We start from the raw sequence: 17,027 nt of genomic DNA on the forward strand, positions 1-17,027 counted from the left end.
TTGGAACATAGATGCTGAGTAGGTGTACTGGACCAGAGGTGGTGAGCAGTCGAATGGACAGTAAGCATTCCAAACCATTTGAGGGAGGCTCTATCATGCTGAGAAAGGAGTTTCTGATGGCGAAGCCCACTCCATGCTGTCTTGGTTCTTCAGGATCCCTACCCTGCCAGAAGAAGGTGTAGTCTTGCTCTGCTAGAGATCCACTCGCGGGGAGGCGTGTCTCCTGAAGTGCTGCAATGTCTACATTGAGTCTACTGAGCTCGTTGTTAATGATGGCGGTCTTCCGAGAATTGTTGATTTGTGTAAGGTCTTCCGACAGGCCAGGACACATAGTTCTGACGTTCCAGCTTGCAAAGCGAAGGGCTGGTACCTTCTTTCCTTTTTTCATGTTGTTTGGTGCGGCGTTGCAGTCCACTTTTCGGGCAATGACCCGGAGCTCCAAGCACCCATTGAAGCAGGTGGACTGTGGCAGGACAGAACCTTATTGACCGGGGACTGCCCAGTTTGAGGCAGGCGGTAGCTGTCCAGTGAGGTGCGATGACTTCTCCCACCGACAAAGGCAACCCGTGGCGCCCAATCTCTACGCCAATTGAGCTGGACTTAAAACCCGTAACTGCTGCCTTCCATGTTGTTTCAGTCGCTGTGAGGCGACTATGGAGTGACCTCTCCATGGCGCATGCCTGGGTGAATGTATGGAGGTTAAGAGTTAAATGGACCGCTGGGTTCAGCACTACCTAGAACTGTACTCCAGGGAGAATGTTGTCACTGAGACTGCCCTCAATGCAGCCCAGCGTCTACCAGTCATGGATGAGCTGGACGTACAGCCAACAAAATCGGAACTCAGTGATGCCATTGATTCTCTAGCCAGCGGAAAAGCCCCTGGGAAGGACAGCATTACCACTGAAATAATCAAGAGTGCCAAGCCTGCTATACTCTCAGCACTACATGAACTGCTTTGCCTCTGCTGGGACAAGGGAGCAGTACCTCAGGACATGCGCGATGCCAATATCATCACCCTCTATAAAAACAAAGGTGACCACGGTGACTGCAACAACTACCATGGAATCTCCCTGCTCAGCATAGTGGGGAAAGTCTTTGCTCGAGTCGCTTTAAACAGGCTCCAGAAGCTGGCCGAGCGCGTCTACCCTGAGGCACAGTGTGGCTTTCGTGCAGAGAGATCGACCATTGACATGCTGTTCTCCCTTCGTCAGATACAGGAGAAATGCCATGAACAACAGATGCCCCTCTACGTTGCTTTCATTGATCTCACCAAAGCCTTTGACCTCGTCAGCAGACATGGTCTCTTCAGACTACTAGATAAGATTGGATGTCTACCAAAGCTACTAAGTATCATCACCTCATTCCACGACAATATGAAAGGCACAATTCAGCATGGCCGCACCTCATCAGACCCCTTTCCTATCCTGAGTGACGTGAAACAGGGCTGTGTTCTCGCACCCACACTTTTTGGGATTTTCTTCTCCCTGCTGCTCTCACATGCGTTCAAGTTTTCAGAAGAAGGAATTTTCCTCCACACAAGATCAGGGGGCAGGTTGTTCAACCTTGCCCGTCCAAGAGCGAAGTCCAAAGTACGGAAAGTCCTCATCAGGGAACTCCTCTTTGCTGATGATGCTGCTTTAACATCTCACACTGAAGAGTGTCTGCAGAGTCTCATTGACAGGTTTGCGGCTGCCTGCAACGAATTTGGCCTAACCATCAGCCTCAAGAAAACGAACATCATGGGACAGGACGTCAGAAATGCTCCATCCATCAATATTGGCGACCACGCTCTGGAAGTGGTTCAAGAGTTCACCTACCTAGGCTCAACTATCACCAGTGTCTCTAGATGCAGAAATCAACAAGTGCATGGGAAAGGCTTCCACTGCTATGTCCAGACTGGCCAAGAGAGTGTGGGAAAATGGCGCACTGACACGGAACACAAAAGTACGAGTGTATCAAGCCTGTGTCCTCAGTACCTTGCTCTATGGCAGCGAGGCCTGGACAACGTATGTCAGCCAAGAGCGATGTCTCAATTCATTCCATCTTCGCTGCCTCCGGAGAATACTTGGCATCAGGTGGCAGGACCGTATCTCCAACACAGAAGTCCTCGAGGCAGCCAACACCCCCAGCTTATACACACTACTGAGTCAGCAGCGCTTGAGGTGGCTTGGCCATGTGAGCTGCATGGAAGATGGCAGGATCCCCAAAGACACATTGTACAGCGAGCTTGCTGGTATCAGACCCACCGGCCGTCCATGTCTCCGCTTTAAAGACGTCTGCAAACGCGACATGAAGTCCTGTGACATTGATCACAAGTCGTGGGAGTCAGTTGTCAGCGTTCGCCAGAGCTGGCAGGCAGCCATAAAGGCAGGGCTAAAGTGTGGCGAGTCAAAGAGACTTGGCAGTTGGCAGGAAAAAAGACAGAAGCGCAAGGGGACAGCCAAATGTGTAACAGCCCCGACAAACAGATTTTTCTGCAGCACCTGTGGAAGAGCCTGTCACTCTAGAATTGGCCTTTATAGCCACTCCAGGCACTGCTCCACAAACCACTGACCACCTCCAGGAGGCCAAAGAAGAAAGAAGAACTCACCGAAGTAGCAGAAGGTGACGACTGACTTCAAGACGGCAACACAAGAAGGAACCTGACCGAAGCAAACAAGTAGCTGGACAGCTGCGTAATTTATGCTCCTGCGCTGGTGTTGGAGGGGGTAACATACAAGACATAAACAGAAAATGCTGGAAATAACTGTTCCTCTCTCCATTGATGGTAACGTTTCAGGTTGGTGACCTATTCAGCCTTTATAATTACACGAAACTCTGAAGGAGGAAATCCAGATGTTGAAAAGTCAAAATTGATAATGGAGAAAGGGAGCCGAGAGGATATTCTGCTCCAGAAGAAAACATGACACAGATATTTTTATACTTTACTTTGTTTCATACTTATGGGGGTCAAAAACAATCTCAGGCATTCCTTCATGCCAAATCACTTCTTCAAAGTTTTTATGCCTACCCTTCCACCCATACATCCAATACCAAGTACAAATAAATAATTCATAACTTAAATCGATCCATGTTCTTGCCTTTGCCACTACCTCCCATACTCACCTTGTCCCACTATGCCAACTTCTTCACTTCCTTCCCTCATCATTCTGCATTGCAGTCCAATTGCTCTTGAAACTGAACTCTTCCACACGACTCATCTTATGCTTCCTCACTCTCCTCTACACTAAACTACCCCTTTAGTTCTTCATGCTTGCCAACACCATTAATGGCTACAACCGCTAATGTGGCATGGTGTATGAGAACTAGCACAGGCAAAGGGAAGGTAGACAGGAACGAAATGCAAAAGGATGATTAATTGACTTTTGTATGCAATATGACATGATTTATTTTTATAAATTTGGTGTAGAATGTTTATTTTGTGGTTGCTTTCATTTTTGTATTGTGGCCAAGCAGAGGCTGTGATGGTGAGTGACAGAGGGAAGATAAATGAGGAATTGGGGTTATGATTACTGGTATTGTACACAGGTGACTTCTTCATAGATAGCCCAGCCACAAAGGGGCTGGCTAAGTTCTGTCCTTTCCTTTTCCCCCTTCATGTGCCTACTGCTCCTCCTCAGCTGTATATCTGGTGGTGAGTACTTACCTTCATGATGGCGAAGTTGTCCAGCATGCAGAGCACCATGAATCTTGACACCCACTCTGTTCAGTATTGCAGCATTCTAGAGCAGTCCAGGCAGAAGGATTAGTTCAGCATGGCAGCAGTCTGCTCTGTCACATTGCTTATAATGAAAACCATACTGCCAGACACACACGGGCATGGTTTGCATACTGAAGTCAGCTATATAGTCAACAAATAACCCTTGATGGCCAGTAGCCATCCTTTGCTTTGTTAGGGTTGCTGAAATGCAGATGGGACTGTGGCCTGCCATAGTATGAAAGAAGCATGACTGGTGCCAGGAAACCAGGCAATAGCTTACACAATTCACTGCCTATGGTAACATACAAGCTGGTCATTGAGGGTGTGGAATTCCTTCCAGTTCCAGTATAGGACAGTGTCAATATGTGGTGCTCACAATGTGATATGCATACAGTTTGTCAACTGCACCCTGCAAGCCTAGCAAAACTGTGTGCTCGCAGTGCCTACTTCTGAACTGGCAAGAGAATGAAACATAGTTAGAGCTCTTTGAATAGAGGGCATTAGTAACCCCCCCACCAACTTTCACAACAGTGGATGGCAAACTGCGCGATGTGAAAATATCTCCAGCCTGAAAGGAGTAAGATGCTTAAAAGGTCATTGCCACAGTCACAATTACAGCAAATGGCAATGGGATCTTTGCTCTGCTCTGAGAACATAAGCAATAGGTCTTTCGATCCTACTCCACCATTGAATACGATCATGGCTGATCTATCTCAACTCCACCTTCCTGCATCATCCATATATTAATTCCTCTCGTGTCCAAAAAATCAATTAATCTCTGTCTTGAATATACTCTGACTCCATTCCATTTTCCCAGTTTCTCCATCTGTCCTGATGATGCAACCTTCCACAACAGCGCTTCTGACATATCTTCCTTTTTCCTCAACTGAGAATTCCCCCCACTGTGGTTGACAGGGGCCTCGACTCTGTCTGATCCATTTCCCACACTGCTGCTCTCACCCCTTCCCAGAAACATGATTGGATGTTGAGGCTGGTGGAGTGGAAAGCGAGGACCAGGGGAATCCTATGGGATCATTCTCTACCATCTCCAGAAGGATGCTACCAAACACCTCCCCTCCAGTCAGCATGCTGAAAGGTCCACTCCTCCAACACCTGGCCCCCTTCCCACAGAGGAATCCCATTTTGATTGCTTCTTTTTTTATTATTGTTCATTCTTCTGCCATTACCCCTCACTCTGGACTAATGCTTTGTCTTTTACTACAACTATTAGCACACCTTTGCCTTTTGTTCCATGACATCTTTGTCATTTAATCTCTCCTGCCCTCTGCCCTTTCACAGACCTTCCCTTTTGTTGTTCTTCCCCATCCCCCCCTTTCACTTGCTCAAAATCTATTACATTTCTAACCTTTGCCAGTTCTAATGAAAAGGCCATCGACCTGAAACATTAACTGTTTCTTTCTCCACAGATACTGCTAGACCTGCTGAGTATTTCCAGCACTGTTGTTATTTCAGATTTCCAGCATCCGCAGTATTTTGCTTTTATCTCTTTGTAATAAAGGCTAACATAGCATTTGCTTTTGCAATTTGCTTCCTGTACCTGCACGTTAACTTTGTAGTTCATGTACAAAGACACCCTGGTTCCTCTAAATACCGTTTCTGGTCTTTCACCATTTGAAAAATATTCTTTATTTGCCCTTTCAAAGTAGATTACTTCACACTTGCCCACAATATATTCCATCTGCCATTGTTCTTTCCTACTCACTTAACCTATATATATCCCTTTGCAGCCTCTTTGCATCTTCCACAAAGCTTACTTTGAAGTTGCAGTTGTCTTTATTGAAGTGCAGATGTCAGACATGTTGTTCACAGATTAAGGTAGGAGCTGCTCCCTGAACATTATGGGCAGATATGGTCTTCTACCAACACCCTTCTTGCTCTCCTGTCTTCCAACTCTGCATGGCTGTGTTCATTCTCCAAATCATGCTATATTCCAAAGGCAATGCATACTAGTTCACCCATGCCTGGAGGTCATTCTTCAGCACAGGTCACACCCATAGACTTTTGCAACTTGAAAACTACAGCAAGCACCAAACACTTATAGAATCATAGCAAGTCATGGGCAAAAAAAAAGCAACTAAGGTACAAGTAGATGGTCAGATGATCCCTTCAAATAGCAGTGGTGGGAGGCCCTTCCTGCTGCTGATTGCATGTTCAACTATCAGGGTGTTGCCAGTGTTGAGCTTCAAAATGACACTGCTGCTGCCAAATCAGCTGAACATGATCTGCCTGCTCTGCATTCTTCCCACAAATGTTCACTGCATGCACTTATGCCTTCATCAAATATGGCACCCAGTGACATTTGCACAAGTACACGCAAGCCGTGGACACCATTTTGGAGCACTAAGGGCACTCAAACACTCCAAAAAAAAAAAAGTGCAAATGAATCCAACATCTACCATGTTTAACTAGGTTTTTATATTGTGCACATACCACCAGGTCCCATAGCATGGATCTCAAAACTACCAGACCTTGCCAAGGACTGCCCAGAAGATCTTGTGAATCAGGGGCAGTTTTATATTTGGCTAGCAACTATCTATTTAATACCTATGCTTCAGAAACTCTGGCATGAGAGTAAGTCTTGCAGAGTACAGAAATACATCAGGAGACTCTAAGCCAAACTGCTGAGAAATCCACATAGATCGAATTTGTTTACTGATAGTATGCACACTTTCCCAGAAGGGACACTGCATTTACCCAAGCCTGAATAATTTAGGCTCTTGTTGATTAAAGACATCTTATCTAGGTGTATGTAGTGAGACCACTCAAGCTGAATGTGTTAAAACTGCGTGCCAACACAGAACACTGCTTAACATCTAATGGTCACTGACCTGAAACATTAACTCTGTCCACAGATGCTGCCAGACCTGTGTTTCCAGCATTTTTTGTTTTTATTACTGCTGCACTTTCCAGTCAGTATTAGCCTACCAATTAGAACATTAGGGACGGCACAGTGGGTAGCACCGCAGCCTCACATCTCCAGCGACCCAGGTTCAGTTCTGGGTACTGTCTGTGCGGAGTTTGCAAGTTCTCCCTGTGACCGCGTGGGTTTCCGCCGGGTGCTCCGGTTTCCTCCCACAGCCAAAGACTTGCAGGTTGTTAGGTAAATTGGCCCAAGTGGAGGTAGGTGGTAGGAGAATGGTGGGGATGTGGTAGGGAATATGGGATTAATGTAGGATTAGTATAAATGGGTGCTTGTTGGTCGGCACAGACTCGGTGGGCCGAAGGGCCTGTTTCAGTGCTGCATCTCTTTAAAAAAAAAATTAGCTCAAAGAGCTACCTGGAGTAAAGTGGAAAGAATGCCAACCTGACTGACAAGATTAGTGCCCCATAATTCTCATTAGTGAGCAAGGCTAACTGGTCAAGCAAGTTTCAAGATTTGCCTGGCTCAGCTATTTAACAATTCAGTCAGAGCATTTATTTGGTTTTGAAATTTTGTACCAGACACAATCGTGGAGCTCCCTCAACCCCACCAACAATAGTCACTGGTTGGTTACAGGGTATTAAATACATTAGATGTTTTTGTACAATGGCAGTCAGAACATTCATACTCTTGATCCCAACCTATTGTTCTTTCCTGCCTTCAGAGCGTTTCCGTTACATGCAAGTTGGTAGCACAGTTCTGCCATCAGCTTTACTTGCAAACAACTACCTGACATTCCTGTTCCAACAGCAGCAGAGAGCCTCTTTTCTTTAGCATTTTGGAAACTGTCAATGTGTTTCTTTTTAAAAGTAGAATTATAGGGCTGGACTCATTTGCCTATCCACACCATCACTAAAATGGCCTTTTGCACCTCCGCATCACCACCTGACTTCACCCCTGCCTCAACTCATCTGCTGCTGCAACCCTCATTCATCTCTAGACTTGAAAATTCCAACATATTCCTGTCTGATCACCTAGCACTTCTGGGCTCGCTGACCTACAATGGCTCCCAGTTAAGAAACACCTTGATTTTAAAATACTCGTGTTTTCAAATTCCTTCATGGCTTGCCCCTCCTGATCTCTATTCTCCTCCAGCCCCATAACCCAAGATATCTGCATTTATCTAATTCTGGCCTCTTAAGCAGCCGATTTAAGTTGCTGCACCATTGGTGGCTGTGTCTTTAGTTGCCTGGGCTCTAAACTCTTAAATTTCCTCAATAAACCTCTCCAACTCTCTACCTCTTGCTTCCTTTAAGACGCTCCTTAAACTCGATTGCTGACCAAGCTTTTGGCCATCTGCCTCAATATTGCCTTGTGATTCGGTTTCAAAATTTGCTTTATAAAGCTCCTGCTAAGTGCATTGGGACATTTTATTATGTTAAGGGTGCGATATAAAAATAAGTTGTTGCTTTCAGCGATGCCCGATTAGTGGCAGACAAAACAGCAACATGCAAAATGGAGAGTGATGCACAATGATCACAGGTCTCAAATAGTGCTTCTGTGTAATTCATTTGTTTACACAACCACTTGTTTTTCCTAATCTCATAGTGGAGCTCCATCTTTTACTAGGGTCTAGTGCAAAGTGTACTCAAAATAACCTTTTCAAATGTTGCTACATACCTTCCATTTTTTTTTTTACAAAATGACAAGCTAGTTTGTCCAAACCCTTATCTAACAAAAACCCACCTATTAACTACTTTATACATTAAATCTTCAAAGTTATCCACCATATGTAAATTCATTGCACACAAAACTGTAGCACTTGCTTTTTGAAGACTCTTATAGCTGGAGCATTTCTTTCCCCCAATTTCTAACGAAAAACCCTCAAATTGTTTAATGTTCCCAACTGAAATGTGATTATCCCTTTAGTTCATTTAACAGAGAAGCAAAATAGCAAAGAGACAGTGCAGAACGATTATTTTAAAATCCAACTGGGCACTAAACCATTTTTTTAAATACAGCAATGATACATTGTTTGACAAAGTAAAAGATATGTAATACAATGACTGGAAGTTACTAGTGGACAGAGATCATACAGCATAAATTGGAAGTTATTTTAAAATCAATTAAGTTGATAAGCTATATGTAACGATATTGTATTGTAGGAAAAAATCATGTCCACAGTAGTTAAGACTATAACTGATCCATGGATTGAATAAAAGCTGATCTGGCGTAGTCCAAATGCAGGATGTGGAAGGGTGCAATTTTTTTCTTTAAAAGGCATCCCTTAAATTCACGAGGCAGAGATGAACAAATGCTGACAGCTCCTGTGTGTTTTCTTGACATATCCTACAAGCTACACCAAAGTGGGTATTTATAGACATTTTCAATGGAGATCATTGGATAATGACTGGGAGAGTAAATGTCATTTGATTTTCCTCTTCCTGGCGAGGAAATTGCAACCAATTTGATTGCTTCTATTGCCATCAAAACAGATATCAACTAGCTCAGCACAGACACAAGTATGCCTGGGAGTTTCCTGGTCTGCAAGGTGTAGCTATTCATTCGCTAGCTAAACCAGTCAAGCTATTTGAAGGAAAGGAAGAAAACTTTATTTTCATGTTTACTTGTATCTCTGGTCTTACCCTGTGAATATAAATAATGATTTCATGTAAATACCTTCAACAAAACTTTATTGTAATTTAAACACTATCCCACATACAATTTCACAACACGTGACTCCATCTTGGCAACCAAGGTTAACTCAGCCAATTTAGGCTTGATAAATGCGCATACATAGGTGAAGAGCCAGCACTTAAAAACAAATTAATGACTTTTCTATACAGTCAATGCTGGTTAAATAACCCATTTGCCACAAGACTATTCCCTAGGAATTCACTGAGATAATAATGTTCCATTGCACACAATTTATTTGTAATGAAGTTGTCCATAATACAACTGTCTTATGATCAGTTTTAACTTTCTGTAGTTTGGTTAATGAAAAGAACATACATGGGCAAGTGCAACCTGCACTTTAAGCACAGTACAGTGTCGACAAAAAAAAATCATTTACAGCAACTTACAGCTGAAGTTCAGTTAAATAAGAGAAATTCAGCAAGTTGATACAACTTTCTGCTTCTAGCTTTCAAGATATTGAATCCTATGCATTTTAGTGAACAATATCCTGCACTGCACTTCAAAAGGTAATGTCTTAAAATCACCTGGTTACTTGTATAGTCTGGTCACCATAAGATCATAAGTACCTTTTAAGAAAGGAGAGCTTTGTATTTACACATATAAAAGTAGTCATTAATTTTAGGCATTATAGATGTGATGGTGCTAATCCTCCATATACTTAGCTAAAACAAACTCATTACTGCACATACCTTCAAACAATTCATTGACCAATAGACTTCAATACCCAATAAAGGATAGAAATTTGTATTTAAAGCAGAATTGTTGCAAACAGACCAGATTATCAAAGGTGTTTGCTATTAATATTCTGTATAAATCCTTAGCAATGTATGCTATATAAATACAAGTCTTTCCACACCCCTGGGAGAAGTAGCTTGTATGAAACCTTTTCAGCATACCAATGTATTTTTCAGAAAGGATAGCAATACAGCATGCCTCTTCAATGGAAACTTCACACTGTCCCCTCTGCTCATCTTAGTTAATAACATAGCTACATGAAAGTATTTACATGATGGAAAAACCAAACCAAACGTGAATTCTTGAGCGAGATCTCTACAGTTAGAGACAATATGCCAATGGAAATGAAATCAAATTTTATTTTGCGAGATTAAGAATGCATACAAGAAACTTGTATACTATACAATACTGTGGTCATATTTAACAGCTGTGCTGTCTTACACCAGGCATGTGCAGTGCCAATGATACTTCATTATAAAACAGACAACTTCAAGTGGGATCACCAAGACAAAAGCCAACATTTGCCCAATTAAAAGTAAGGGCATTTCATACAGCAGCAATTAGCATTTTCTTTACACTTACCAACGTAACCAAGAAAAATACACTGCAATATCAGGAACCATGGGAAATATTGCCATTAATATACTGAAGCACCAACTTTTCCTCAAGAGCAGCAAATTCCCACAGATTATTTTGTTTTGGAAACAAGTTGACAAAACAATGGCATTTTCATTTCCATGCATTACTGAAACGAAACTTAATATAAGTAAAATAATTAAGGGGAAACCAGTTGCTGCCTAAACATCTGACTCGCTAAAATAGATGAAATAATCTCATTAGTCTTTGTGGAATTTTAAAACTCTCAATTTCACAGGCAGTACACAATTCACAACGGTAGTCGCCCAGCGCCTCAACAGAATTTGCTCTGGATTAGTGTTCAGGTCTATCTGTCCAAAGTCTGAATGTAATTTGCTGCTTTACAATAAAATGACACGTAATTGCAGTTTTTCCAGAATAGGCCCTTACATAGCATTGTTTATTGTCCTGTACTTTAGGGCTAGTCCCATCATTCTTTCATAAATCCCTTTCATTAACTGGAATAGTAACTTTGTTAAGCGAGGGAATTTTAAAAAAAATCCTCAACATGACTAACAGTAACAAACTTACCATTATATTAAATAACTGCTGTGTCTCAAATACAAGGTTTGCAAATATGTACAAGAACTATATTTTCTCACATTGGTACACCAACCACACAGGTTCTATTTCAGCTGATTAATTTCTTTTCTTCATTACCTAAGAAATATCCACTTCCCTTATAAAATCAATAAACTGAAAAATTAATAGTTTGATATGAAATTGGTAGCAAGTGTTAAAATGCCCCACTCAAAGTGGCAAAGTTGTTACATGTGCACCCACATGTTAACTGTTCGATCATGTAACGTGCTTATAAGCAAGAAAATAAAAAATCAGCTACAGATATTCCAATCTGTTACGTTAAATAGCATTTCAAGTCAAAAGAATTAAACCCAGATACCTATGTTAATATTCTGCTTGTTCAAAGTGGAATATAACACCATAGCTCATGCAGCAGTTATTTGTTTCTTTTCTCCTGAGGGTTTTCCCCAAATAATTCACATCATCTAGTTCATTGCTGTTGTGTACCTTTTAAAAAAAAAGATTTGATTCTTTTCGACGTGGCATAAATCGAAGTGAAGCAGTAGCTTCAAAATTAACAATTTTCACCGTCTTTTTCAGTGTTGGAATAATACTGGTTTCCCAACACATACAAGGTTTACAATAAAATGCATCGTCCTTTTGTGAAATTTGGAAAACCACAAATGTCATACTGTGTGGCTACATGGCGGAGGTTTACAGGACATACTTAGGATAGAAAGTAAAAATTAAAATCAACAAGAAATCATTTGTTGGGAAACCAACTGACAAGCTGATGCAAGGTTCATTTCACAAGAATCCTTCCCAAAGTAATTCAAATGCCAGAAATATTTCAAATCAATTTTATTATCTCAACAGACGCCTTTCTAACACATGAACACACACGCTGATCTGTTGAATAACCTGATCTAGTTGGAAAAAGCAGGTGAGCAAGAATGCGCACAAAAGAGAATGATGCCAGAATAAAATAAACTTTTTTGGTTTAATTTTATTTTTGCAGGCAATTCTGTCCACATCAGTTAGATAGCTACTGCTGTATTTCTAAGGAAGCAGATTTCAGAAGAGAAGGATTTAAAATGGTAGCTTTAACAATGGCATAGCAGAGCTCTCAATATGAGAAAGCTGACGTAAAATGTGGACATGTTTACAGCAATTTGCAGTATATGGGAAGATAAAGATATCAATGGGCAGAGGAACAATGAAAACCAGGAAAGGAAGGCATGAAGTAGGCTGTTGCTGAGTCCTTTTTCATCACAGTATTGTGCAGCATTAGATAGTGGAGGTTCAGTCCTTCTCTGGGATCAGCTTCAGCACCTTCCCAATTGCAATAGTTTTACCTTTTGGAAAAAAAGAGAAATTTATTGTTTTGGTAAAATCAACTTATCCCACATGACAACAGTCTGTACTAAACTTGCCAAAGCATCATTTAACCCCTGGGTTCTCAACTGGGGGGTCCACAGCAAAGTTTCAAGGCATATGCACCAGTGGCTCCATTTCCAACTCTGTTTAAAGTTGATTAAAACTAATACCTGAAGGTTATAGCATCCAGAGTATACAGTTTTACTTGCCAGCCGAGTCACCGATCGACACCAGCACAGTACTGAATCCCCAGCCCCGCATCGGACGTAAGGAACTAAAACTGCTGCTTGGCCCCAGACGTTCATAGTCATCTGTCCATTGCGTTATCAAGGAGACTGTGTCCAGTCTCGGCAGGCATGCTCTTCATGGCTCGTTAGTAATGGACGAGAGGACAAATGAGAGCTGGTACAGCCATCAACATTATCAGTCTCAGCAACAGTTTACCAACCTTGGCAACAGCCTGCTAACCCAAGGTTGAAGTTTACCAACTTCAGCAGAACTGAATCAGCATGAACATTGAGCATGATGTGCCTGTGTGCTCAAAGGTACCTCCACGTCCTGACAGAATTATTGCTCAGTAGCAGCAAGTTTCATATTAAGTAAAACAAGAATAATTCTTGTGTTGTGCTACCCAGGGCCCGTGGATTTATTTATTTTTTTTTTAAAACGTGGAAGGGTGGGGTGGTGCCTCAGAAGCAGAAAGGTTGAGAACCATTGGGTTAAACTACAGTTAACTCACTGAAATCTGGCAGAAATAATGCCACGGTCTCAAACCTCAGAACCCAAATTCCTCAGTCCTTGACAGAAATTTTGTGAAAATCTCTTCTTCTGCCTCCTTGTCTCTAGAGACAATGGGTAAGTGCCTGGAGGTGGTCAGTGGTTTGTGGAGCAGCGCCTGGAGTGGCTATAAAGGCCAATTCTAGAGTGACAGGGTCTTCCACAGGTGCTGCAGAAAAATTTGTTTGGCGGGGCTGTTACACAGTTGGCTCTCCCCTTGCACTTCCGTCTTTTTTCCTGGCAACTGCTAAGTCTCCGCGACTCGCCACACTTTAGCCCCACCTTTATGGCTGCCTGCCAGCTCTGGCGATCGCTGGCAACTGACTTCCACGACTTCTGATCAATGTCACAGGACATCATGTCGCGTCTGCAGACGTCTTTAAAGCGGAGACATGGACGGCCGGTGGGTCTGATACCAGTGGCGAGCTCGCTGTACAATGTGTCTTTGGGGATCCTGCCATCTTCCATGCGGCTCACATGGCCAAGCCATCTCAAGCGCCGCTGACTCAGTAGGGTGTATAAGTTGGGGATGTTGGCCTCCTCGAGGGCTTCTGTGTTGGAGATACGGTCCTGCCACCTGATGCCAAGGATTCTCCGGAGGCAGCGAAGATGGAATGAATTGAGACGTCGCTCTTGGCTGACATACGTTGTCCAGGCCTCGCTGCCATAGAGCAAGGTACTGAGGACACAGGCTTGATACACTCGGACTTGTGTTCCGTGTCAGTGCGCCATTTTCCCACACTCTCTTGGCCAGTCTGGACATAGCAGTGGAAGCCTTTCCCATGCACTTGTTGATTTTTGCATCTAGAGACAGGTTACTGGTGATAGTTGAGCCTAGGTAGGTGAACTCTTGAACCACTTCCAGAGCGTGGTCGCCAATATTGATGGATGGAGCATTTCTGACGTCCTGTCCCATGATGTTCGTTTTCTTGAGGCTGATGGTTAGGCCAAATTCGTTGCAGGCAGCCGCAAACCTGTCGATGAGACTCTGCAGACACTCTTCAGTGTGAGATGTTAAAGCAGCATCATCAGCAAAGAGGAGTTCCCTGATGAGGACTTTCCGTACTTTGGACTTCGCTCTTAGACGGGCAAGGTTGAACAACCTGCCCCCTGATCTTGCGTGGAGGAAAATTCCTTCTTCTGAAAACTTGAACGCATGTGAGAGCAGCAGGGAGAAGAAAATCCCAAACAGTGTGGGTGCGAGAACACAGCCCTGTTTCACACCACTCAGGATAGGAAAGGGGTCTGATGAGGTGCCGCTATGCTGAATTGTGCCTTTCATATTGTCATGGAATGAGGTGATGATACTTAGTAGCTTTGGTGGACATCCGATCTTTTCTAGTAGTCTGAAGAGACCACATCTGCTGACGAGGTCAAAGGTTTTGGTGAGATCAATTAAAGCAATGTAGAGGGGCATCTGTTGTTCACGCAATTTCTCCTGCAACTGACGAAGGTAGAACAGCATGTCAATGGTCGATCTCTCTGCACGAAAGCCACACTGTGCCTCAGGGTAGACGCGCTCGGCCAGCTTCTGGAGCCTGTTTAAAGTGACTCGAGCAAAGACTTTCCCCACTATGCTGAGCAGGGAGATTCCACAGTAGTTGTTGCAGTTAACGCGGTCAAATTTGTTTTTATAGAGGGTGATGATATTGGCATCACGCATGTCCTGAGGTCCTGCTCCCTCGTCCCAGCACAGGCAAAGCAGTTCATGTAGTGAAAATACTAACAAGGAAACTGCATACACAAATGACCATATCTAAGCTACTTAATGTAAATGATTAGATTTTGGTATTGATGTCCAGTGCTCCACAAATTGAGAATCAAGTCACTTCATAATTATCAAAACAAAGACAGAAAACTGAAGTTTCTTTTAAAATTCCTCAGTCAGAAGTAATTTTAAAATGCAAGAAAAAATCCAGTTTATATCGAGAAAGACTTGGTTACTCAACTGATTTGGTTCAAAACTACAGAATTTTTCCTACAAAAGATACAGTTGCACAACAATGCAAGATATAGGGCATATTCCAAGGATGGCTTTTGCACTGCGCTTATTTTTGTTCAATTACTAAATGTGAATAAAGTATTTGCTAAACTAGTCAAGCTTATTTCTTTCAATGGTCAAATTATTGTACTGCCAAATTTTGGACCAGATCATATGATCATGTACATTTATTACACAAGAATTTCCTCCCACAGCCAAAGACTTGCAGGTTGATAGGTAAATTGGCCATTGTAAATTGCCCCTAGTGTAGGTAGGTGGTAGAAGAATTGTAGGGATGTGGTAGGCAATATGGGATTAATGTAGGATTAGTATAAATGGGTGGTTGATGGTCAGCGCAGACTCGGTGGGCCGAAGGGCCTGTTTCAGTGCTGTATCTCCAAATAAAAAAAAAAAAATAGGTGCACAAACAGAATTAGAGAATTCAAGACTAAAAGTATACATGGAACAGACCCCACTTAGGCATTCAGGGATGGACTTAGCAAAGATCTGTGGCTAACCTTCGTCTCTCAAGGTAAAACGCCCCATTTGAGGAAAATCTTTGAAGGTCTCAAGGCAGATAGTTCCAGCCGTCCTTAAACGAGCAATGCAAACCTGATCCTGTTTAACAAAACGAGGTCGCGTCTTGCTCTTTTCTCCAGACTTCTTATCCACCAGACAGATTAAGGCCTAGACAATGGATTGTTGCACAGGAATTAATTAATTACATATACATTTGAACTTACATCAGTGCTGAAAAAAAAAGTCAAACTAGATTATCTTGTACTTTCACATTGGGAAAGGTAAAATTCTTATTCACCATTAGGTGCATTATTCCGCACTAAATTATCCTCCATGTACTATGGTTAAGTCAGAATTCAAAAGGAAGTCACAAGAGATCTGTTCCTTTTAAAACTTTGACACAACCTTCTTGCAAACCACCCCCCCCCAACCACAGTTCTGTTTAAATCTGAAAAAGGCAAAATAGCAGAATAGCCATGATGGCAGGGTAGTTATGACTTACTTTTGAAAAAAAGCAACAGTAATCTCACTCACCCAAGGATCTGTAGTAATAGGTGAACACTGGTTTCTGATGTGCAAATGTTGCCCTATTGGGCTTCTCTGGTGCAACAGTGGATAGATATCCTGCCAAGCTAACATCCAAGGGAAGTTTCGGCTATAACACTATTGAAGCAGTAAGACAGGTTTACACCCAAGCTCTCACTGGAACTCTGGGTATCATCTGTGCCATTATGAGAAATTGGTGAGTTGAAGCCACACATTTCCATGACTGGCAGACACCAGTGTTGCATACATGTTTAAGGGTGATATTAAAAGTATTAGAGCCATGCATATTCCTGAATAAGGCCTATATTAGCATTATCTTTCACTATCTACAAAATAAATTCCTCCATCCAAATAATTTTCCACAATAAAAAGTGGCCATGAGGATGCTAGACCCTTGATTTTATCTTGGTATTTCTTGGGAACAAAAGACCACAAGACAGAAGGCGCACGATGGCAGGGGGCAGAAGGAAAGGAAATCAGAGACATCACTGGAACGAAGACTTGGAAGGACTTCTTTTCCGCTTGGTTTTGTCAGACATTTCCAAGATATGTGGAGAATAAGACTAAGAAGCAAAGAAAACCTCAACTGTTTTCACATACAACCCAACTGTCATTGTTAAAATGATGAGTATCCAGCTACGTGAATAAATAAATGC

The 17,027-nt window shown here is 42.5% G+C and overlaps 1 protein-coding gene across 1 annotated transcript in view; it reads right to left on the reverse strand.

The window, feature by feature from the left end:
• Positions 1–9,493: 9,493 nt before the first annotated feature.
• gspt1 (G1 to S phase transition 1) overlaps positions 9,494–17,027 on the reverse strand; it is a 68,774-nt gene continuing 61,240 nt past the window's right edge. The window contains exons 13-14 of the mRNA XM_068056247.1: positions 15,825–15,993; positions 9,494–12,526 (exon numbers count right to left, since the gene is read on the reverse strand). Coding sequence (XP_067912348.1) covers positions 12,474–12,526; positions 15,825–15,993 — 222 coding nt within the window. The 3' untranslated portion in view covers positions 9,494–12,473. The remainder of the gene's footprint in view (positions 12,527–15,824; positions 15,994–17,027) is intronic.

The sequence above is a fragment of the Heterodontus francisci genome, chromosome 24 (genome assembly GCF_036365525.1).
Source record: "Heterodontus francisci isolate sHetFra1 chromosome 24, sHetFra1.hap1, whole genome shotgun sequence".
NCBI classification, from domain to species: domain Eukaryota; kingdom Metazoa; phylum Chordata; class Chondrichthyes; order Heterodontiformes; family Heterodontidae; genus Heterodontus; species Heterodontus francisci.